Raw genomic sequence first — 23,609 nt, forward strand, 5'->3', positions numbered from 1 at the left:
TTGCTGGTCTCTCAGATGGCCCACAGAGCTCCCTCCAGCCAGAGAACACCAGAGTACGGGACACTGAAGGACCTCCCTGTTCCAGAGGGTGCAGCAGGGATAACGTCAAACCCATGTAAGTAAGACAAGGCCAAATCACCCATTCAATGAAGAGCCGTCGGGCAGGTGCTCTGTGCCCAGCCTGTATCACATGGGACTGCACAGCCCAGGGTCCCTGTGACGCAGGGGCTTAATTAGGGTAAAAAAATTACTACACATACTAGCTAATATTTACTCGGTTCTTATTAGATGTCAAGTATGTTATAAGCACAGTGAACAAACGTAGGACAGATAAGATCTTTGCCCTCAAGTAGCTTGTCTTTTAATGGTTTTTCACATGATACCCTCCTCTTTTTTTTTTCCTTTGGCATAATTTACACATATTAAAATTTGCCTTTTCTTAGTGTAAAGTTCTGTGAGTTTTGACAAACACAGTCATGTAACCACCATCACAGTCAAGGTATAGAATATGTTCATCGCGTCCTGAATGTCCCTCTTGCTCTTTAGTGACCGACCCCTCCCTCCGCATCCCCAGGCACTGGCAGCCACTGATCTGATGCCTATCCTTATAGTTTTGACTTTTCCAAAATCGAATCCTTCAGTGTGTAGTCATTTGAATCTGGCTCCTCTACTTACCACGACGTTTTGATATCTATCCGTATTGTACATTATCAGCGGTTCATGCCTTGTTTTCTGTCTTTCAACTTTTTTATAATTTCTAATTTTATTTATATTTTGAGAGAAAGAGTGAGAGAGAGCAGGGGAGGCGCCGGGAGAGAGGGAGAGAGAGAATCTCAAGCAGGCTCTGCACTGTCAGCACAGAGCGTGATGCAGGGCTCCAACTCACGAAACGTGAGAGAGACCATGACCTGGGCTGAAATCAAGAGTCAGAGAGTGGCTTAACTGAACGAGCCACCCATGCGCCCCTCTTTCAACTTTTTTTTTTACAAAACTTTTCCAATATAAAGTTAAAAGAATAATTTAGTCAATACCTATAAACCCACCACCTAGATTCAATAATTGTTTCCCTTTTGCCATATTTCAAAATGATGTATATACATAGGCATATATATTGGCTGAACCGTTTGAAAGTACTTCTAGAACTTCAACACAGGGCTCCTGGGTGGCTCAATTGTTAAGCATCTGACTTCAGCTCAGGTCATGATCTCACAGTTGGTGAGTTTGCATCCTACATCAGGTGGGTTCAAGGCCCCGCTTTGGGTGAGGGCAAGACCCTCTTCAGGTAAAACATGAGCCCTGGGTGAGCACCGCCTCTCTCTCTCTCTCTCTCTCTCTCTCTGCCCTTTGTGGGATTCTCTTTCTTTCTGCCTCTCACTTACTTGTGCCCTCTCTCTCTCTCTCTTGCTCTCAAAATAAATACATAGGTAAATAAAAATAAATCCTCAACATCTATTACCTAGGAAGGAGGACATCTGATGAGCATGTCATACAAGGAAGTTGACAACAATTCCCAAGTGTCATCTACTATCCATCCATTTGCAAATGTCCCCTATTTAAAAAAAAAAAAAAAGTCTTTTGTAACTTTTTACCTGGCAGAGTTTTGTCTCTAAATTTTTAGTTTTGAAGACATTATAAACTTACAGGAAGATGCAGAAAGTTAAGAGATCCATCCATTGGACAGCCTCCTACAATGGGTGGCATCTCATATAGAGCTGGTGGAAAATATCCAAACCAGGACATTGACGTTGGTACATTATTGCTAATTAGACCGTAGACCTGATTCATTTTCACCATTTATAACCTGCACTCATTTGTGTGTATGGACGTGTGCATAGCTCTATGCACTTAAGTCCCGTGTACAGATCTGCATCTCCACCACCACAGTCAAGGGGTGGACTGCTACCTCGCCACAGAAGGACTCTCTGGTGCTGCCTCTCTGTATGTACCCGCTCTCGCTACTTGCCTCCCTGTCCCCAGGTCACCGCGATCTGTTCTCCAACTCTATAGTCTTGTTGTTTTGAGACTAGTATATACGTGAAATTACACAGTATGCAACCTTTTGAGATTGAACTTTTTTTCACTAAGCAGAATGCCCTTAAGGTCCCTCTAGGTTGTCTTGTGTGTTATCAACAGTTCATTTGCTTTAATGGCTGAGTAGTATTCTCACACAGATGTACCACACTGTAGCCTCCAGTTGAAGGACATGTGAATTATTTCCAATTTTGGCGATTATGTAAATAAAGTCATAGACATTTGTGTACAGCTTTGCACGTGAACGTAAGGTTCATTTCATTTGGCGGCATTGCTGGGTTGCACAGTCAAGTGTAAGTTTATCTTTATGTGAACTGACCAACTCTTCTGCAAATTGGCCGCACCGTTTTGCATTCCCAGCAGCTTGTGTGAGAGTTGCCATTGCTCTGCATCTTGCCAACACTAGCTGTTAGCACTTAATTTTTTTTTTAATTCTAGCCATTCTAATATATGTGTAATGGTATCCCACATAACTTTTTAAAACTTTTTTTTTAACATTTATTCATTTTTAAGAGACAGAGAGAGACAGAGCATGAGCAGAGGAGGGCCAGAGAGAGAGGGAGACACAGACACAGAATCCAAAGCAGGCTCCAGGCTCTGAGCTGTCAGCACAGAGCCCGATGTGGGGCTTGAACTCACCAACCATGAGATCATGACCTGAGCTAAAGTCAGATGCTTAACCAACTGAGCCACTCAGGCACCCCACATACCTTTTTTTAAAAATATTTATTTATTTTGGGGAGAGCGCAAGTGGGGGAGACATAAAAAGAGGAGAACAGAGGATCTGAAGCATGCTTCTGTGATGACAGGCTCAGCAGTGAGCCCGATGTGGGTCTCGAACAAACAAACCGTGAGATCATGACCTGAGCTGAAGTGGGACGTTCAAACAACTGAGCCACCCAGGTGCTCCCCACACAGCTTTTATATCATACATAAGCCCGAGTTATAACTGTTCTGCAAACCCTCCAGTGGCTTCCCATCAGAGTCAGAATAAAATTCAAACCTGTATCTAAGGCCTGCCAGACCCTCTTCCCCATCTTACAGGCTTTGCCCCTCGCTCTGCTCCAGCCCCAGTGAGCTGACCTCCCAAGTTTCTCCACCACAAGGCTTTTCACTTGTGGTTCCATATGCCTAGAATGTTTTTTCCCAGGTATCCACCTGGCTCATTCTCTGTCACATCAACTTCTCTGAGAAACTTCCTGGTGGTCAAAATGAGCCATATCCCCAACACAATGCTTGGCACAGAGGAGACACTCGATAAATACTTGTTGAATGAGTGTGTATCAGAAACCTCTGGTGACCCTCTTCTCATCCTTCTGACCCACCTTTTACTCATCTGGCATCCTGGCAACCAGCTTGGAGCAGGTGGAAGCCCCTGGGCTTAGCTGCCCCCCACAGCTCTTGCCTTCTGCCCATGGCAAGCACCGGGGCCTGCAAGTGTCAGGAGGTTAGGGGCTGGGGTTAGCAGATAGAGGTTCCCTTCTCTGACACTCGGTGGAAGTTTTGAAGTGCACTCAGCAGGTCCCAGCAGACAGAGCCCCAGTTGCCCACAGCACTGACCAGCTCCATAGCACACATGTCCTGGCTTTCTTCCCTTCTCATCCACTGTCCCACTCCACTGTTCCTAGAACCAGTGCTCCCTAGAGCAGTGCTCCACTGCTCCCTAGAATCAAGTCCCTAGAGGTGACTTGCAAGCAAGCCCTTCTTTTGCTTCCTCTACCTGCAAGGAGGTAGCAGGGGTGGAAAAGAGCCCAGATTAAATTAAAACAAATATATGGAGCTTATAGTCTAGTGGGAGAGACAAATGAGAATTTGAAAAAGAAAACAAAATTTAAATACCTACAGGTGAAGGGATAGATTTTTCAACAAATGGTACCGGAATAACGGAATATCCAACTGGAAAACAGTGGATCTCAATCCTTACTTCCCAACATACTTGAAATACATCCAAGAACTAAAGATTTAACAAAGAAAAACTATACAACTTCCAGAAGAAAGCAGAGGTGAAAATCTACATGACCTTGGGATAGGCAGAGTTTTCTTAGATCACAGGTAGAACCAATCATAAAAAAGGGAGGAGAGACAGCATTATATGTCACAGAGTGGAAAAGAGTTTTGCAATTCATATTTTTGACAATAATCTGCATCTACAACATACGGAGAAATATGTAAATAAAAAGAAAGCAAACAACCAAATTAAAATACGGCAAAAGATTTTTAAAAATACTTTAAAGGAAGATATACAAATATTCGTAAGTACTTGAAAAATTTGTTCAGTGTTATTAGCCATTAGGGAAATATAAATTAAAACCACAATGAGATGACACCATACACCCATTAGAATAGCTAAAATTGAAAACACTGGTAATAAGTGTTGACAAGGATGTGGACCAACTGGAATTCTCACACACCGCTGGTAAGAGTGTGAAATGGAAAAACACTTTGGAAAAAAGGTTGGCAGTATCTTATAAAATTAAACATACACTTACCATCTTATAGTTCTCCATCATATATCCAATGTAGTTATTTACCCGAAGGTAATAAAAATGGGTGTCTACACAAAAACTTGCATGCAAATTGTCAAAATAGCTTTATTCATAATAGCCCCAAACTGGAAATGGCCCGGGTGTCCATCAACAGGCCAATAGATATATTGTGGAATATTCATACTCAGGAATAAAGACACAAATACTGATAAGTGCTACAACATGACTAAACCTCCAAAACATTATGCTGACTGAAAGCAGCCAGACAGAAGAATACAACCTTGTGATTACATTTAAATGAGGTTCTAGAACAAGCAAAATGGAGCTATGGGAACAGGAAGTAGAGCAGTGGTTGTCTGGGGCTGGCCATAAGTGGGTACAGAATACTGACTGGAAAGAGGGATCAGGAAAATTATACAAGTTATGGAAATACTCTGTATCTTAAGTCGAGTGGTGGATATATGGATATGGGTCATAACTCCTCTAACTGTGAACTTAAACAGATGCCTTTTGTTTATGCAAGTTATACCTCAATAAGGCTGATTTTATTTTTATTGCTTTTAACATTTTATGTATTTTTGAGACAGAGAGAGACACAGCATGAACGGGGGAGGGGCAGAGAGAGAGGGAGACACAGAATCGGAAGCAGGCTCCAGGCTCGAGCCATCAGCCCAGAGCCCGACGCGGAGCTCGAACTCACGGACCGTGAGATGGTGACCTGAGTCGAAGTCAGACGCTTAACCGACTGAGCCACCCAGATGCCCCAATAAGGCTGATTTTAAACAAGAAGTAGTGATCGCTTGTGATAAGTGTTCCAGAGGGAAGATATTATGGTATTATAAGAGAGGAAAATGGGGAAGAAAGACTACTTCTGATGGCTGGGCAAGGAAGTTCTCTTCAGGAGGTGATACTAGAGCAGAGATCTCAATGTTACGATGGAGACACCCAGAGAAAGATCTAGGGGAGGGCACTTGAGGAAAAGGTCCCCTCAGGAACAAAGACCCAGAATCAGGAAGGAGTCTGGTGCTCTTGGCCACAGTCCCCAGGCCAGTGTGACTGGGTGAAGTGGGTGGGGCAGAGTGCAAGGAGACTGGGTGGAGAGGTGGGCAGGAGCCTGATCCTGAAGGACTTTATCATCCCTGATAAAGGTTTGGAATTTGAAATGGATAAAATGCACATGGTCTAGTGGGGCAGAAACACAGAAGCAAATAAAAGCAATACAGGGTTATGGGTGATATATTTGGGGTGTGTACAGAAATAAAGGAGGGAGTAGTCAGAACTGGGAACCTGGGAACATCTGGGAAGGCGTCCTAGAAGAGGTGACATTTCAGTTGAGGTTTAAGGAAGAGTAGCAGAGGGGAAAGGATATTGCAGGGGAGGGAACTGTGTCCATAGAAATCCAGAGGTGCACAGCCCCATGGAATATTCAAGACCTGAGCATAATGTAAGTTTAGTTGGAGTTTTCCCTGTAGGAATAGAAGTGGCAGGAGATCTGAGGTTGTAGGGAGAGGGGCTTTTGAGTCCTGCAGAGGATGGAAAACCCCTAAAGAATTTTAAGTAAGGGAGTATTAGGGCCAGGTTTACATTTCTTTAAAAGTTTATGAAACGTTTTTTTAAGTTGAGTGGGGGTAGAGAGAGAGGGAGAGAGAGAATCCTAAGCAGGCTCTGCACATCAGTGCAAAGCCCAATACAGGGTTTGAACCCACAAACTGTGAGATCATGACATGACCTCAGCTGAGATCAAGGGTCTGAGCCACCCAGGCACCCCCAGGTTTACATATCAGATCAAGACGTCCAGAATGGGCAGGCTTGGAAAGCAAGACCACTGTTTCTGGAGTGAGATCAAGGGAAGGCCTGAACAGGAGCAGGTGGTAAAAGGCGAAGGGCCTCACTCCGCTACGAGGTGACTGGGCCTGTCCTGAAGCTGGGAGACTTCCTGGTTTTTGGCTTTGAGGACTGGCTTCCCTGGGAGACGATGATCTGGTTAAGTAGGACAGATCAGGAGAAACAGGTTGAGGAAAAGATCTGCAGTTTGAGGCGCCAGAGGGTCCTAAATGCTAACTTTGATGTGTGCCTGCTCCCTCGGAGGGCTTGTTACTTGAAGATGCCTAGGCCCTGGCCCCAGTGAGTCAGAAGCAGTGGGTCTAGAATGGAGCCCAGGAATGTGTATGTGTACAAAGCGCCAAGTGCCACACCCAGTCTGATGCTGGTAGACTTCATACCTACAGAGCTGCCATTTTGGCCTCTCCAGGTGCCTGGGGCAGGAGGCAGGACAAGCACATTCTCATCTGGACTTTGGCCAAAGCAGTTCAGAAATTCAGGCAAAGGTGACATCTAAAAGAAGGCTCTGGATGTAATGGGATCAAAGGTAGCTTGTTATCTTCGTTGCTGCAACTAAAGAATTACAATAAAGTGGCCCTGGTCATCACGTGTAACTCCTGATTATGTGTCCAAGATGCCTCAGAAACTAGCGGTCAGGCCAAGACTGAGCCTATGTGTGCGTATGTATCCTCTCCTAGGTTGTGGATGGCAGGGCGTGACGGGGATTCATGGAGTCCATGGTGAAGTCTGTGTGAGTTCTGTGCAAAGAGAGCAGCTTTTACTGTGTGCACCCACCAACCTTCACTACAGCTTGATGTGCTCAGTCCTGTTATTATTTCCATTTTACAGATGAGAAAACTGAGACCTAAAAAGGTTTAGTAAATTGTTCTGGGTCCCAAGGCCAGGATGCTGATGAACCAGGGCTGGAAGACAGGTCTCTGGACCCTCCTAATCATAGCATTGCCCTCGCCTCCACAAGTGGGAAAAAAGTCACTTCATTTGCTTTAATTTAAAAAAAAAATTTTTTTAACATACATTTATTTTTGAGAGAGAGAGAGACACAGAATGTGAGCATGGGAGCGGCAGAGGGGGGCAGGGGGAGACAAAGAATCTGAAACAGGCTCCAGGCTCTGAGCTGTCAGCACAGGGCCCCACACGGGGCTCAAACCCACAAACCAGGAGATCATGACCTGAGCCAAAGTTGGACACTTAACCAACCAAGCCATGCAGGCGCCCCAGGTCACTTCATTCCTTAATCTTAAATGATCTTCCAAACAAGGGAGCAAGGCAGAGTACAAGTTTTCTCTGTCTCATCCTGTTCAGAAAGTATCTAGGCCTTTACTTTAAAAGGCTCCCAGGGCCTAGAGGAGCTGGGATTGAAAGCCTCATGGTACAGACAGAGGTATGAGGTCCCAGCCAGGAGCACTTGCCTGATCTTCTAAGGTTCTCACGGCAGTGCCACATGCTTCCAGCAACAGAAGGAGGCGGCAGCAGCAAATCTGTCCCCAGTGCACCACAGTACTGTTTGGCTATGATGAAATACTCATGGCATATGGCTGCAAAGTTACTATCTTGAGAGCGGGCAGAAATGGGATTTTTCATGTGCCAGATTTCACTCCCTCTCTGAAACAATTCTTGTAGTAAACAGAGGTTTTCTGATCTTGTTAAGATCTGGAGGATGGGAATTCCTTTACACTTTTTAAGTAAAACTATTGTCTTAGAGAATTTCATTCTATGGATGGTGCAAATGTTTTTTAAACGTTTGAAGCTCTTCTGTGCTCCCTCCCGCCCCCCTAAAAGCCAGGACAGGAAGAGAAGCTGCCACCAACTCTGTTCTAGCCCCAGACCACCCGGTGATGAGAACTCCCAGTGTCCCCTGCCTGTCAACCCTTGGCAAATGGGGTGGACAAGAGGAAAGGCTTGCCGAGCGTGGGAGGCCACAGGGTGGAGGAGGCAAGGAAGGGCCAGGAAGCGAGTAGAATGTGACTCTTAGGAGGAGAATTATTTTGAACCATGTCTTGTGTGCTGACAGCATAATGATCATTATTAGGACCTCAGATGTAACACGAAGCCCGCCCTGAAGTTAAATTTTCCCTTTCAGATAAGCGTGGCCTGTCAACCCACCACAGGATGGTTCTATGCCAACCTCCTCCACATGGTGGGGGAGGGGGGAGGTTGGAATGTTCCAGCTGCTTCCTCACTTACCTTTCATTAAGGACTTTGTTTTTTTTTAGTAAACAAGGCGCCGTTTTTCTACCTTAGTCTTCTAAAATCAACCTGAGAAATACTTTGTGCAAGGATCACAGCTGTTTTTGCAGCTTTCTGCCCACATTTAGTTTCGGAGCTGCTATCTGGACTCTTACCTCCCCAGAGACCCTCCTGGACACAGTGTGACCTCTAGTAGAGGGACAGACCCAGGGCCTGAATTACACCCAGACAGATTGTTTCTGGTTTTCACAGTATTTTAAAAATTAGTTTTCACATCAAAATCCTGTTTGCTGGCTCCTCTTGAAAAATCAGAAAACCTAGCTATGGTGGGCCACATTTCCCTGTGGCATGTGGCTGGAGCTGCATAATAGTGGCTCCCTTTGCACAGAGGTTGTTCTCCAGTTTGCCATAGTCCCCACCACTCTCCATCATCCCCCCCATCCACACCCTAAGAGAGGGTAGTGGTTAAAAGGCAAATATGGAGATACGAGTTTCAGTCTTGACCCTACCACTTACTTTCCATGGCCCCTTGAGTAGGTGTCTGCATCTCTCTGATGCCTGTTTTTAATCCCTAGGAAGAAGAGAATAATGCAGTTAAGGTATGAAGAGCAGAGACAGAAAGTCTAGGCTAGAGGAGGTACTCACTGAGACTTTGCCAGGTTTGTTTGTTGGTGTCTATTTCCTGTCAATAACAGAGGCCACTGGAAGATGCATACAAATGGACACACCTATTACACACGCAAGCTTCATATATGCAAGCATTCTCTAAATTTGTTTTGTTTATTCCTGCATCCCCAGAGCTTAGGATAGTCCCCGGCACATGGTAGACACTTAGCAAATGCACTAAATGAATATGTGGGTTTATGTTGCCCTGAGTTTTCATGCTTCATATGTCATGACCTAAATTATTATTAGCAGTCCATTTTATATGTATAAGTGCAAATGGACACATAGGTTGGCATATTTCAGGGCTTTTCTTCAGAGCCATTGATGGGAACTTTATTGCAGTAATCCCCTGAGTCACCATCTAGGAGAAAAATGTGTTTTCCTCCAGGACTGGGATCCCAAGATCATTGTCCGATACCAGGTCACTTGAGGAATCAGTGCTCCAAAAAGTCACAATTAAAAATGCACACATTTATGTGATGCTTCTTGAGAACTTCTTGAGGTACTGTACCAACATTTAAAGCATGAAGTGCTCCCTGGAGCACTTTCCTCAGAAACAGTACTTCAGAGAGGAGAGTGCACTTAGCTAAAACCAATGGCGGGTTCTATGCCATGTCTCAACAAGGCTAAAACCTCTGAGTGCTGGAATTTGCTCCCCATCGGATGCAACCTTCCCGGAAATACAGAAGATGGGTTGACTACCAACTGGATTCAGTGTTAGCTTATTGGACTGTTGTATTACTTTTGTCTACAGGAGCCTTTCATAAGCTTGTGGCTTGGGTATTTGTGGCCTGTAGGGGTCAGCTGTGTTTTTTGTCTGCTTGGCATCCATGCTTCCTAGTTTTGGTAACTAAACTTCAATTTTCCTAGGGAAGCCATTGTTTGTACACTTTCAACTGTGGAATTGGGTGGTGGCTAACGCCACCCCCAGCTCCAGAGGAGAGCATGGAAGTAGCCAAGGTATCACATCTCTTGGCTCCAGCCACACATTCAGAAAAAAGCAAGTTACCCAAAGCCAGTGCAAACACTAAGACGCCAATGTGTGTGGGGGAGGGGGGGTGGAGGGGAGGGGGCGGGGCACACCTGAGGGGGTTGCAGTCGGTTAAGCCTCTGACTCTTGATTTCAGCTCAGGTCATGATCTCATGGTAGTGGGATTGAGCATGAGGCTCTGTGCTGAGCATGGAGCCTGCTTAGGATTCTCTCTCTCTCTCTCTCTCTCTCTCTCTCTCTCTCTCTCTTTCTCCCTCTCTCCCCTCTGGCCCTCCCCCGTCTGCACGCACACTCTCAAGATAAATAAAAAAAATTAAAAAAAAAAAAAAAAGAACTCCAAACTGGAGCTTTTCTTAAGACTATTGGGAAAGAGGGGCACCTGGGTGGCTTAGTTGGTTAAGAGTCTGACTCTTGGTTTCAACTTAGGTGATGATTTCACAGTTCGTGAGATGGAGCCCCACATCCAGCTATGTGCTGCTAGCACAGAGTCTGCTTGGGATTCTCTCTCTCCTTCGCTCTCTGCCCCTCCCCTGCTCTCTCTCTCTCAAAATAAATAAATAAACTTTTTTAAAAAATTAAAAAAAAAAAGACCATTGGGAAAGGTAATCCTTTTTGCTTGCTGGGACTTTTTGCTGTGAGAATATAATTCTGACTCTGCCAGAGGCACTGCTGGAGAATGTAGAGAGACAGAGCAAGAGAGGAGATTCCTTGGGACAATGGTGACAGTGTTTGAATGCCTGGATCCAGCTTTACCTGAAGCTCAGATTCACCTCTGGATTTTTGGTTTCATGAGCCGATAAATAAAATCTCTCTCCTTTTTTTTTTTTTTTTTTTTTGAGAGAGAGAGAAGGTGCAAGTGAGTGAGGGGCAGAGAGAGAGAGAGAGAGAAAGATATATAGAGAAGAAGCGGGGCTCGTGTTTACCTGAAGAGGGGCTTGAGCTCACCGGAAGTGTGACTGAGACTCATGAACAGTGAAATCATGACCTGAGCCGAATCTGAGTCAGATGCTTTAACAATTGAGTCACCTAGGCACCCTCCGTCTCCTTCTTTCTTAAACCAATTTGAATAGCATTTTAGTCCATTGCAATGGAGATATTCCTAAATAACAAATTAGAATTTGAAAATGTAGGTCAGAAAAGGAGGCACCAAAGTGTGAGACCCATCACTCAGATAAAACCCAAAAACCATGATCCATGGCCAGAAGCAAAGTGATGAGTTTGCCTCTTTTTCCTTGACATGGACCTCAAATTCCATTAGACTCTGGCAGAGCAGTGAGCTAAGAAACAGAAGAAGCATAATTTTTTTCTCATTTCTTTAATACTCTGACACACACACACACACACAAAGAATCTGGTCATCTTGCGCTGGATTTTGTGCTTGTGCTGGCCACATTCACTGGCTTTCCTTTCACGTGTGTTCATTTGTCTGCTCCCATAATGGGAAGACACTGAAATAAACCAGAGGCCAGGTCTTAGCGGACTTTTCCAGTGTTTTAAAACTCTCTGAACTTGGGGCGCCTGGGTGCCTCAGTCAGTTAAGCATCCAACTCTTGCTTTCGGCTCAGGTCATGATCGCAGGCTCAGGTCATTATCTCACAGTTTATGAGCATTCCTTAGGATGCTGTCTCTCCCTCTCTCTCTGCCCCTCCCCCACTCACACTCTCTCTGTCCCTCTGAAAACATAAATGAACATTAAAAAAAAAAACCTCTTTGTTCTTGATGTAGAGGAATCCCACTAGCATTTGCCATTAAGCCTGTGAGCTCTAGAAAGATGTCATTCACCTTGCACAGCATGTAGAGAAGTTCGCTTCATAGGGTTACTGAGCACTTCTGCATGCCAGGCTCCAGCTTCCACAAATCCATGAGCTATTGGTGGCAGGCTTTCTCTTTTTGAGGAAGCCTTGTTTCCAGTCTTCGGTCAGCTCTTCTTTACCCTTTGCGGCTGCATCTTTGCCGTGGTTGCCCTTTACCTTCTGACCAGCCTGAATTCTGCTGCCCAATGATTCTTTACAAAAGACTGCATCCCATCCCCATTTCCTGCTTCAAGGAGCTCCAGTGGCTCCCTGTAGTTTTCATATTGAATGTATACTCTTCTTCCTGGCCTCGGATAAAGCTAATACCAAGAATAAAAGCTAACCACTTGGAGCATTTACTGCATGCTGGGCACTGTGCTACGGTTTCACATGCATTATCTCATTTAATTCTCAAAATGATGCTATGGTTATTAATGTTATCCCTATTTTTTCCCAGATGAGGAAACTGATACATAGAGAGGTTGAGTAACTTGCTTAAGTCACATGAACAGTAAGTGATGGAGTCCCAATGCAACCTGTCACTCCAGCTCCAAAGCCCATGTTCCTACCAGAAGATTCTGCTCTCTCCAAGGCTCTTCCACAATCTGCTCTGTCTCTACCTTACTTCTCACAACTCTACCATTTCCTTGGTCCACTTAGGCTGGTCTTACAGTTGTGCCCACTGTTCTGTGATTTTGTTGTCTTTGCTTAGTTGTTTAGCCATTCATTCATTCACTCATTCACTCATTCAGCAAATATTTACTGAGCCCCTGTCCCAGGCGTTCATGTCATCTGGATGACAGGACCAAGATTAAGAATGCTCTCTTTTCTCCCCCTTCTCCAAATCCTGCCTTTCAAGGCTCTTCTCCACACCCTGCCTTTTGTGTATCCCAGCTTGGCCAATGTAGCTGGCATGGCCTCCCTCTCCTTGAATGCTGCGGGCACAGAAGGGCATGACCACCTAGTTGAGCATTCAACTTCACAGGGTTCCTCCAGGTCTCATGCGATCTTGCTGTCCCATCAGGAGGCAGATGCCTGGAGGACAAGGTGAGGGAACACCTTTCCTTTAGTATCTATCACAGCATTGAGTACACATTAGGCATCTAAAGAAATATTTTTTCATCCAATTGTTGAGTGAACAAATGGGATACAGGGAAATATGATGGTTTTTAAAATGGCCTTGTGAAGGGGCACCTGGCTGGCCCAGTTGATAGAGCGTGTGACTCTTGATCTCAGGGTTGTGAGCTCAAGCCACACACTGGGAGTAGAGCCTACTTAAAAAAGGAAAAAAAAAAAGTGAAATAAAAGGACCTTGTGAAAAATCTTGAATCTGGATTCTTCTTTTGATCAAGAATTCACGTAAAGTTTATGATACTCTTATGAGGTAGGTGTTATTAGCTCCCTTTTACAGATTAGATTGAGGCTCAGAGAAAATGGGTAACTTGCCCAAGTTCACAAAATGGATAAATCTCAGAGCACAGGCTCCCAACCACTGCATCATGCCTGCCTCTGCCATCCTTAGAAGATGGTTCTCCTGAATTCACAAATGTGGAAAAGCCATTGTAGTTTCTGTGGCTAATGAACTTTTACCGAAAATATGCTTTGTCAGGGCCTTCTACACAGACATTTTTCTTTATCTCTAGGGATGGAAGGAGGCTCACTGCTGTTGTAAAGAAACTTGGTGAAATTCCACAAACTTCTACCACTGGCCCCACTGCTGAGTCCTGGGACTTGAGGTCAAATTCTAGAAAAGCGCCACATAGGATGTACTCCCTGGCCACGTCTCTCTGGTCCTTGGATGCTGCCAGCAACACTCTTGGGGTTTGGACTCACATGAGAGCACTTCTTCACCGTGGAGGTGGGGGTGGGGGTGGGGAATGTTCTGTTTTTCTTTTGATAGCCAGGCCCTCTCGCTCCCAACCAACCCAGTAAAATGGGAGGGGCCTTACTGAAACCTGTCTCATCATCTCTTCCTCCCCAGCATAACCCCCACGCGCGTCCCAGCTGGCATGAGAAACTTTCTTCCCTTTTAAGGCAGTTATCCCTGCCTTATACTCCCGTCTTCACCTTGCCCTGCCCTCATTAGAATTTCAGAGGCATATGCTTGCCCCCTAAGGGCCTGGAAAATTTTCCAGCCAAAAAAGTCTTACTGTCAGAGTGTAGTTATGGACATGCGGTCTCTGGTCTTCCCTCAGCATCAGTGTTCTCTGAAGGATAGATCTTGCCCCCTAATGGTCCAAATATGATTTGGGGGTGTGCCTGAATGATCTTCATTCCTCAGAGGCCAACAGACAATGCTGTGTTCCCCTACCAACCTTGGAAAGACACTGGAATCACTCAGCATTCCTTCTCAAAATGCTGTTCACACCCCTTCTTGGATCTCTCTTTACCTTGCCCTCTCTTTCAGCAACCCTTTCCCAAACCACTGCTGCTTCTCCGTCCTCTCCAAGTCCTTCTTTGTCTCAGTTCCCAGCACGTTTCCTTCCACCATATCCTTCAAACTTCATTCTGGCCCAACTCTATCCCTGCCCTACCTGATGTCCAGTTGGAGTTCCCTTCCTCAGCTCTGCATACACCCCAGGTCTGGTGTTGCCCCTGCCCTGCTCCCAGTATCTTCCTGCCCACTGATCTCTGCCCCTTGGAACCTGGGCTGATGTTTTCAATCTCCTCTATTAGTACAACTCTTTCTGTCTGAAGCTATGGTTTTTTTTTTCTACCTTTCACAACTGTCTTTCCCCCCATTTATATGTGTTCCTCTGAAAAATAAATGTATGGGGGGGTGGCGCCTGGGTGGCTCAGTAGGTTAAGCGTCCTACTTTTGATCTTGGCTCAGGTCATGATCTTGAGGTTCGTGAGTTCAAGCCCTGTATCAGGCTCTGCGCTGACAGTGTGGAGCCTGCTTGGGATTCTCTCTGTCCCCCTCTCTCTCTGCCCCTCCCCACTGGTGTACTCTTGCTCTCTCTCTCCAAAATAAATAAACTTCAAAAATAAAAATAAGTGTATCAAAGTAAAAAAGTATCGCTTAAACACAACTATCAAGTAAATAATAAACAGTACAGGTGGTATTTTAATATGAGACACATTACCCATAAACTCCTGATCTTCAATGCCTTAGTCAGCTGGGCATTTGCCAAAAGGTGCTCACGATAAACTGATGATAAAATAACTTTTTTTGTCTGTTAAATAAAATTCAACTGAGGAAATTTCACTTTTTAAAATGTGTTTATTTATTTTTGAGAGAGAGAGAGAGAGACAGAGTGAGCAGGGGAGGGGTAGAGAGAGACACACACAGAATCTGAAGCAGGCTCCAGGCTCTGAGCTGTCAGCACTGACCCCAATTTGGGGCTGGAACTCAGGAGCCATGAGGTCATGACCTGAGCCAAAGTTGGATGCTCAACTGACTGAGCCACTCAGGTACCCTTCAAGTGAGGAAATTTAAAGGTCTAACTGGCTTTATTACATGATTCCAAAATCGGGTAGCATCCCATGTACCAAACAGAGAGGAGTGCTGTTCTATAAAATGGAAGGTTTTATAAAAAGGTGGTTGGGGCAGGAAGTTCTTAGCAAAAGAAAGGATAGGATTCTTTCACACCAGGTCACCTTCCTTTAGAAGGGTGGAGTAGAAGACTTCGTATAAGGCAGATTACCTCATTTTCCTTTAAAGGATGGAGAGCACCAGGTTACAGATTGCCTCATTGGTGCTGATCAGAAAATTCCTATGTTTATGGCAGAAGTTGAAACTGTAGTTAGGCTACGTTCTTAATCCTCGTTTTGTGACTTGGCCAAAGTGACACCGTTTAGGGGCTATGGTTTTTATTTTTACAGGTCTAAAATCCCATAGTCTGAGAGGGAAGGGCAATGTATATGAAATGTCCATAGCAGTGCAGGGAATGATCCTACAACTTAATTGAAACTCAATCAGGAAGAAGTCAAGTGGTGAGTTAAGCAGGGGTTCTCAAACTGGGACCTCCACAGGATGTGAAATTTTCATTTTGAAGCTGATGGTCTAAGCCAGTAGAGGTGTAGGCCTATGGTTATAGCAAGCAAGAGAAGGGCACTGGAGGAAGATCAATTTCTGAAATGACTAACAAAAAAATCTATGCAAGTTGGACTCCTAGGTTTCTCCTCGACTTTGCTCAGGGAGTGTTTTGGTGATTTTCTCTTTCCGTTGGAAGAGAGGAAGGACTTAAGACAGGAAGTCTGAGCCTGAATGAATGAGGTCTTAACCACATTCCGTATCAAAGGCTGCACTACTTGCTGTAAAGTTTATGGGGAAAAGTTGCCGGAGAGCAATCCAGTCAGCCTTAGCCCCGGTCCTTTCCCGTACAGCTCGGGAAATAATCCCCCGAAGTAGCTAGACCCAGCAGACACCAGGAGGAGCGGCCTACAACGAACCCTGCCAGAGCAGGATACAACAGGGACCCAAGGCCTGCCTTCCAGGCATCTGCACTGGCGGCGAGAAGATATCACCTGGAGTCTCGGCGAACTGATCCAACCCGAGCGGAGTGTCTGTTGGGAGTCTCAGGTCCAACCCGCCTCGGAGGCGGGAGCGTAGGCGGGGGCAGGGAGGCCAGGCTGGCGTCTCCAGTCCCCACTGCACCGACCGACCCGCAGCGCTCGGTAGGGGCCCGGAGGCCCGGCGGCTGGGGGCGGGGCTCGTGCTGTGACACCTCCCCTCGCCTCTCCCCGCCCCGCCCCGCGCGCGTTGCCAGGGTGATCAGGTGACTCCGGGCTTGCGGCGCTCGGGGCGGCTGTGACGTCAGGCGCGCCGCTGCTCCTCTCTAGCTTGGTGGCAGGTGCAGTGTATCTGGTGCGGTCTCATCTGGTCGGATCAGGTCCGGAACAAACCAGTGCCCTGCCGGTTGGAGAAGAGAAGAGGTGAGGCGCGGCGGCCGCGGGCCCGACCAGGCTGGGACTAGGGAGCGGGTGAGGTGAGGGCGGGGCCCTTCGGGGGTTTGGCGCGCCCCGGAGCTCCCCAAAGAGCGCCCCGAGAGCGGCGGGCACCCGGGCGAGGTGGACTGACTCAGGGTGGGGTGTGCGCAGCGTCCGGGGAGGGGCTGGGAGCCGGCCCAAAGCCCACCCGGGAGCCCCGCCGCTGTTCATCCGGTTGTCGGTCGCGAGCCGCTGGCGGAGGCCGGGAGGGTGAAGATCCTGCGCCGCCCGCCCGCCTTCTGGGCCGTGAACTAAAGGCGCTCAGCATTTCAAGCGGCCTCCCGGTGCCCGGAGTCGGCGTGCTCCGAGCGGGTCTCGCCACACCCCGTCCCGGGGGACTTCTGCGAGAGGCTTGTGCAACTCTTCTCCTTGGGCAGCGATTTCTGAGGAGCTGCCGGGGCGGGGGGGGGGGCGGGGGGAGGCTGGTGCCGGGAGGCCGCTTGGGAGCCCCACGAGTGGAAGCAGAGGCCGGCGTATTCAGAGAAAGTGCTTCGGGGAAAAGGAGGGAGTGAATTGGGATCTCAGTGGACCTGTTGGGGTAGGTGAAATCTGAGCAGAGTCCTGAGGGGTGGGGACTAATCTCCCTGCAGCGGTTGGGGGTTGGAAGAAGCTGAGAGAGGGGAAGAGGACCTCTGGAGAAGGGAGGGAGGAAAAAGGGACGTCTGCGGAAGGAGAGCATGAGCTTTGCGCTAGAGGTAAAGGAACGACGACTGTTGGGTGACTGGACCGAGTGCTAGGGCTGTTGGGGGGGGGGGGGGAGTTTGGAGGATTAGGTTAGGACCGGTTAGGAAATATTTTTGAGTGCCCAGCTGAGGGTTTGTGTGCTGTGGGGGAGCCATTGAAGCGTTGGCTGGATTGGGGGTCGGGAGAACACTGGGATGGGGAGACTGAGGGGGCTGTTGCGACAGCCTGGTAAAGAGGTGACCACACCTAGAACTCTGGTCTGATGGGATTCTGCGACCCCTGCTTAGGAAATATTTATAACGGGTGAGGACGAAAGCACCCAGGTGCCTGCCTACACCCGAGCCATTGTTAGCAGATTGAAAAATCCTCAAAGAGAAGGGAAACACCCATTTGCAGTTCATTTTCTTATTCTCTCTCTGTCTTTTTTAAAGATTTTACTTTTCAAAGTAATCGCTACACCCTACGTGGGGCTTCAGTTTACAACCCCAAGGTCAAAGTCGCTGGCTCTACTGACTGATCTAGCCAGGTGCCCCTCTTGTCTCTTTAGACCAGATTTAATGGCTATGTGTGAGATTGCCTGTCTCATTAAGTGCGGAGGTTGTATTGTCCACAACACTTGGCCTTCAGAGGTTTCAGAGTATGGTACAAATGCCTCTGATTCCCAAAGTAAAACCCAACCCCCAAGTGATTGGTAGGAGAGTTAATGGGGGAAATTTATTACAGGATAATCAATGCCCAAAACATGAAAATGGAACATTGGGGAAACTGAAAGGAGTCCCATGCTTTGTTAATTGTAGAACTAAGAGTTCCCCTTTCACATCTATTACCCTCAACTTGTGGGCTTCTCCACCTAAGGCTGTTTAAGTGTTAATTGGATGTTTGTCTTAATTTCCTGAGAAACAAGAAGTTTTGATTATTGAAAAGGAATGATTTGGTGATTTATGGTTTTTCCCAGCTCTGAAATTTACTAATTCTGTGACCACACACACACACACACAGACACACATGCGGCTCAAACCCACGAACCGTGAGATAGTGCCCTGAGCCGAAATCAGGAGTCTGGGCCCTAACTGACTGAGCCACCCAAGTGCCCCATTTTATACGAAACCTTAACAACTTATGTTTTCTGGAAGGACATGAAGTGACTGAACCTTGCTACCAATTTGTTTTGTGTATGTTTGCTGCAGAAAATAGAATTGGACCTCCAGGGATCCTGTCCAGTAAAAGGTGGTTTCGGGAACTGCGGAGAACTTGGGAAGGTGGCCGCAGCTGGTTTGTGTATAAATGTAGAAACCAGCACAGCACTCAAGGGAGGGCAAATCCAGAGTGGTGGCACCTGGGGAAAATAAACTTCACTTCAGATCAGTGACTTCATTCTCTGTAAAAGAAGGCTTAAGATAGGTCACCTGAGCAATGGCTGTTTATCACGCATTAGCATGTACTGAAGAGTTTTTCCTTATAATATTACAAGTGGTAGGGCTTGTTATGATAGTGACTTTTAAAAGTCTTTACAGGAGTCCCATGCTTTACAAGAATCTCTGGAGGTTAGATTTCTTGGCCACTTTTTTAAACCGTTGTTAACCATTTTCTAAATCTCTTCAAAAGTATTTGAACCAGCCAACTAATCATGCTTCCTTTGGAAAGAAACAGCCCCCAACCCCCAAACACTATAACTATGTGCTGTCAGGGCGGTTAAGTAGGCCAAGAGTTTTGGGAAATTTTCCACTTTCATTCACCCGTACCACCCCCACAAGTTTTCCCATTGGTAGAGAATATGACTTCATTGTCAGGAAAAAAAAGTTTGTGTATTTCCCTAAACATAAGCTATGATAGCTCCCAGGGCTGGCTGTTCCTGTGTTGAAGAACAGGAATGCTCTACTTTAAGGGGCTCTCAGCCAAAGTAAGAAGTAGGGCTGGGGTATAGGCCAGAGACTGAGCCAAGGAGAATTCTCAGTCCTTGGCCTTTGTCACCCAAGGCCCTGGGCAGGGCCCACCGTTCTTGGGATGGTAACATTCCTCGACCTTGAAACGGGATAATGGTTAGTACTCCCTTCCCAGAGGTACCAAGGAGAATTAATGAGAGGCTTACATGAAATTAATGTAATTAATTCATTACTTACATTGATGCTCCTCCAAAGCATCAATGTAAGCTCCTCCAAAGCTGAATTTTTTTTTTCTCCACAAGTCGAGAGGTGACAGCAAGGCTAAGGGAAGTCTCCCCGAACTGTTGACAAGCTCCCGTATTTATTAGGTATGTGTTATAGGGAAAACATTGTGCAATATGTCAGGGGCTACATGCCAGTAAGAAGTTATAGAAAGCGCGCAAAGAAACAAGGCATTCCCAAGAGTACAAAAGAGCTATTCCATAGATAACATGGTCTCAGGAATTCATGAGCACAGGCAGGACCCAGTCCCTAAATATGCCTTAACTAGATAGTGGTCAGGTGTCCTCTGCAGGGCCAGAAAGCAGTGTAATGTGTTTCTTATAATCTCCTTAACCAGGACATAGCTATTTGATTTCCTACATATCCCTCTTTTTTTTTTTTTTTTTTTTTTTTTTTTTAAGAATCTTGTTCATGGGAGTTGAGGAGGGCAATCTGTTGTCATTCATGATGTCTCGAGGAGGCCACTATGGTGTAGATCATTTGGAGGGCTTAGCCAAGTTTTGAGAAACCACAGCCAGATATGCTAAAAACCTGTTTTCTGGGGTTGGTGGCCCTCTGCCATGGCACATTACTTTGGTTACACGTTGATCGCGCTTCTTAAGTTGTCCCCAGGTGACATCATTTGCCTTGGTCACTTGTGGGCCTAGTCTCCACTGTTGTCCAGGATGAGGTCTATCCGAAGTCCGGACAATGTCCCATTTTTTCCTGAACGTGTCGATTCTGCCGCCTAAAAATCTTCCTCTCAAAGCTATCACTTTCACTTTAGGGTCACCAATTTCGGGTTTGGCTTATCACGTCAGGGTCACCAGTTGTGGGTTCAGCTTTTGGGTTTGTCCAGCAAAGCCAAAGATGGCAAAAAGGATTACTCAAGACTTCACAAGTCAGGGGGCGCCTGGATGGCTCAGTCAGTTAAGCATCCGACTCTTGGTTTCTTTTTTTTTTTTTTTTTTTTTTTTAATTTTTTTTCCAACGTTTATTTATTTTTGGGACAGAGAGAGACAGAGCATGAACAGGGGAGGGGCAGAGAGAGGGAGACACAGAATCGGAAACAGGCTCCAGGCTCTGAGCCACCAGGCCAGAGCCCGACGCGGGGCTCGAACCCGCGGACCGCAAGATCGTGACCTGGCTGAAGTCGGACGCTTAACCGACTGCGCCACCCAGGCGCCCCCCGACTCTTGGTTTCAGATCAGGTCATGATCTCGAGGTTCATGGGATCAAGCCCTGCTTCGGGCTCTGTGCTGATAGTGTAGAGCCTGCTTGGGATTCTCCCCCCCACCATCTCTCTGCCCCTTCCCTGCTTGCGCTCTCTCTCAAAATAAATAAACTTAAAAAAAAAAATTTGAAAAAAAAGACTCCACAAGTCAAGAGAGGTGAGACGGAGACTAAGGGGAGTCTCCCTGAGCTGCTCTCCCTGAAAATTGTAATTCTTGGATGAACGGATGTTTTGAGATTAGTGAAATAGAAAAGAGATGGAGATTCTAAATTTTTGTGAAAGCCTCATTCAAACTCTAAGGTGTTTTTATTATTTTTTTCCTGGGGTATTTAGGCTTATCAGTACACTTATAATCAAGATCTGGAGGCCTGAGGGTAAACTCCATGTTTGTGTTTGATAAGGAAATAATTTCAAATGGTTCCCCACTCTTTTCTGCTTCCCTTAGAGTGCCTGGAATAAACCAGGAACCTAGCTGGGTGTGGAGCTTTCTGGAGCTTTTTCTATCCAATATCCTTTCAACTCTAAAGGAGTTAGTTATTAAGTTCATCAGAGGTAAAAGTGGATAATAATGCTCCCTAAATTAAATGAGGAGTGAAATAGTCATCTTTCAAAATTCCCGTGTTCTGTGTCAGTCCGTTGGTCCTCTTACTCAGTCAGACACTCACATGCTTGCTGACGTGCCCGGGGACTCTATAGAACTATAATATGCATCTCTTGACTTCTGGCATTTGTTGACTAGGCATGAGGGGAATTCTGACCGGAGAGGCTTGTTTTTCTCAGCGCTTGGCCAAGGCTGCTAATTGGCTTGGCTGTAAAGTGGGAGTCAGCAATTAAACAGCAGCATAGAAGCGAGGAGATTGGGCATGAGTTGACCCTCCGGCCAAAAAGGTCCACACTACTTGGTGTGCTGTTTACAAAGGACTCTTCAAAAGGAAATGAACTCACTGACCTCTTAAGTAGGTTTTAGGAGACATAGGTGGAATATTGGTATTGATTGTAGGCTTCAGAACCAGTTAGGAAACTGGATGGATCCTCATTGCTAAAGCCAGGAAGACAAATGGTTTGAATCTAGTCTCTATGGACAGCAAGCCTGTGTATGATTTTGCCGAAAACAAGGGATGATTTATATTTTTGTGAACGCTTTCAATTAAAAGGTTTAAGGGAGTGTTGGTAGTCATGGTGGGAGGAGAGTTTGATCTGAGTTTACTCCCTGGGGAGTAATGCTGTATTCATAGTGCCTATCTTTAGTTCTCCGGTGTATGCTGAAAGAATCATTAGTCCCCAGAGAGTTGTTCCAAAAACTACATCATTACTGAAAACTATCAGACCACGTGCCCATTGTGCAAAGAAAGATAGGGATGGGGAGCAATTAACTGTAAAGTTATTTGGGAAGGCGACCACCTGGGAGGAGGTGCTAGACTTCTGCCGCTTGACATTGTTGATGCCGCCTGCAGTACTTTACCAGTCAGCTTTCAGTGTCAGGACCTGGGGCAGGATCATTTGGGGAGCATATGTCAACTCACAACTTCGAGATCACGAGTGCTGTGTTCCACCGAGTGAGCCAGCTGGGCGCCCTGTCCTTATCTTGACTATTGTAAATAATGCTGCAGTAAACATAGGGGTGCATTTATCTTTTCAAATTAGTTTTTAGTTGGTGGGTTGGTTTGGTTTAGTTTTCTTTGGGTAAATACCCAGTGGTGGAATTACTGGATCATATGGTGATTCTCTTTTTACCTTGAGGAACTTCCATACTGTTTTTCACAGTGGCTGTACCAGTTTATATTCCCACCAAGAGTACACAAGGGCTCCTTTCCACATCCCCACCCCCACTTCTTGTTACTTGTCTGATTCCAGCCATTCTGATGGGTGTAAGGTGCTGTTTGTGGTTTTGATTTGCTTTTCCCTGATAATTAGTGACATTGAGCATCTTTTCATGTGTCGGCCATCTGTATGTCGTCTTTGGAAAAATGTCTGTTTAGATCATCTGCCCATTTTTTAATTGGATTTGTTTTTCTGCTGTTGAGTTGTATAAGATTGATCTGTCTATATATTTTAAAGATCTTTATATTTTGGATATTAACCCCTTATTGGATCAATCATTTGCACGTATCTTCTCGCGTCAGCAGGTTTTGTTGATGGTTTCTTTTGTTGTGCAAAAGCTTTTTATTTTGGTGTAGTCCCAATAGTTTAATTTTGCTTTTGTTTTCCTTGCTTGAGGAGACGCATCATAGAAAAATGTTCCTATGACCAATGTCAAATAAATTACTGCCTTAAAAAAAATAATAAAAAATTTAGGGGCACCTGCGTGGCTCAGTAGGTTAAGTGTCCCAACTTCGGCTCAGGTCATGATCTCAGTTTGTGAGTTCGAGCCCTGTGTTGGTCTCTGTGCTGATAGCTTAGAGCCTGGAGCCTGCTTTGTATTCTGTCTTTCTCCCTCTCCCTCCCTCCCTCTCTCTCCCTCTCTCTCTCTCCCTCCCTCTCTCTCTCTTTCTCCCTCTCTCTCTTTCTCTCTCTCTCTCTTTCTCTCTCTCCCTCTCTCTCTCTCTCTCCCTCTCTCTCTCCCTATCTCCCTCTCCCCCTCTCTCCCCCTCTCTCCCCCTCTCTCCCCCTCTCTCCCCC

At 46.1% G+C, this 23,609-nt stretch overlaps 1 protein-coding gene across 4 annotated transcripts in view; it reads left to right on the forward strand.

The window, feature by feature from the left end:
* Nucleotides 1-23,609, forward strand: part of CYSTM1 (cysteine rich transmembrane module containing 1) — an 82,634-nt gene continuing 59,025 nt past the window's right edge. The window contains exon 1 of one of the 4 annotated variants that reach the window (XM_040444664.1): nt 1-115. In XM_040444664.1, coding sequence (XP_040300598.1) covers nt 16-115 — 100 coding nt within the window. In that variant the 5' untranslated portion in view covers nt 1-15. Of the gene's footprint in view, nt 116-16,695; nt 16,928-23,609 lie in introns of those variants that run through there. The other 3 variants (XM_040444667.1, XM_040444666.1, XM_040444669.1) reach the window with 3 other exon arrangements.

Source organism: Herpailurus yagouaroundi, unplaced genomic scaffold (assembly GCF_014898765.1).
Source record: "Herpailurus yagouaroundi ecotype Mexico unplaced genomic scaffold, PumYag 192, whole genome shotgun sequence".
Classification (NCBI taxonomy): Eukaryota; Metazoa; Chordata; class Mammalia; order Carnivora; family Felidae; genus Herpailurus; species Herpailurus yagouaroundi.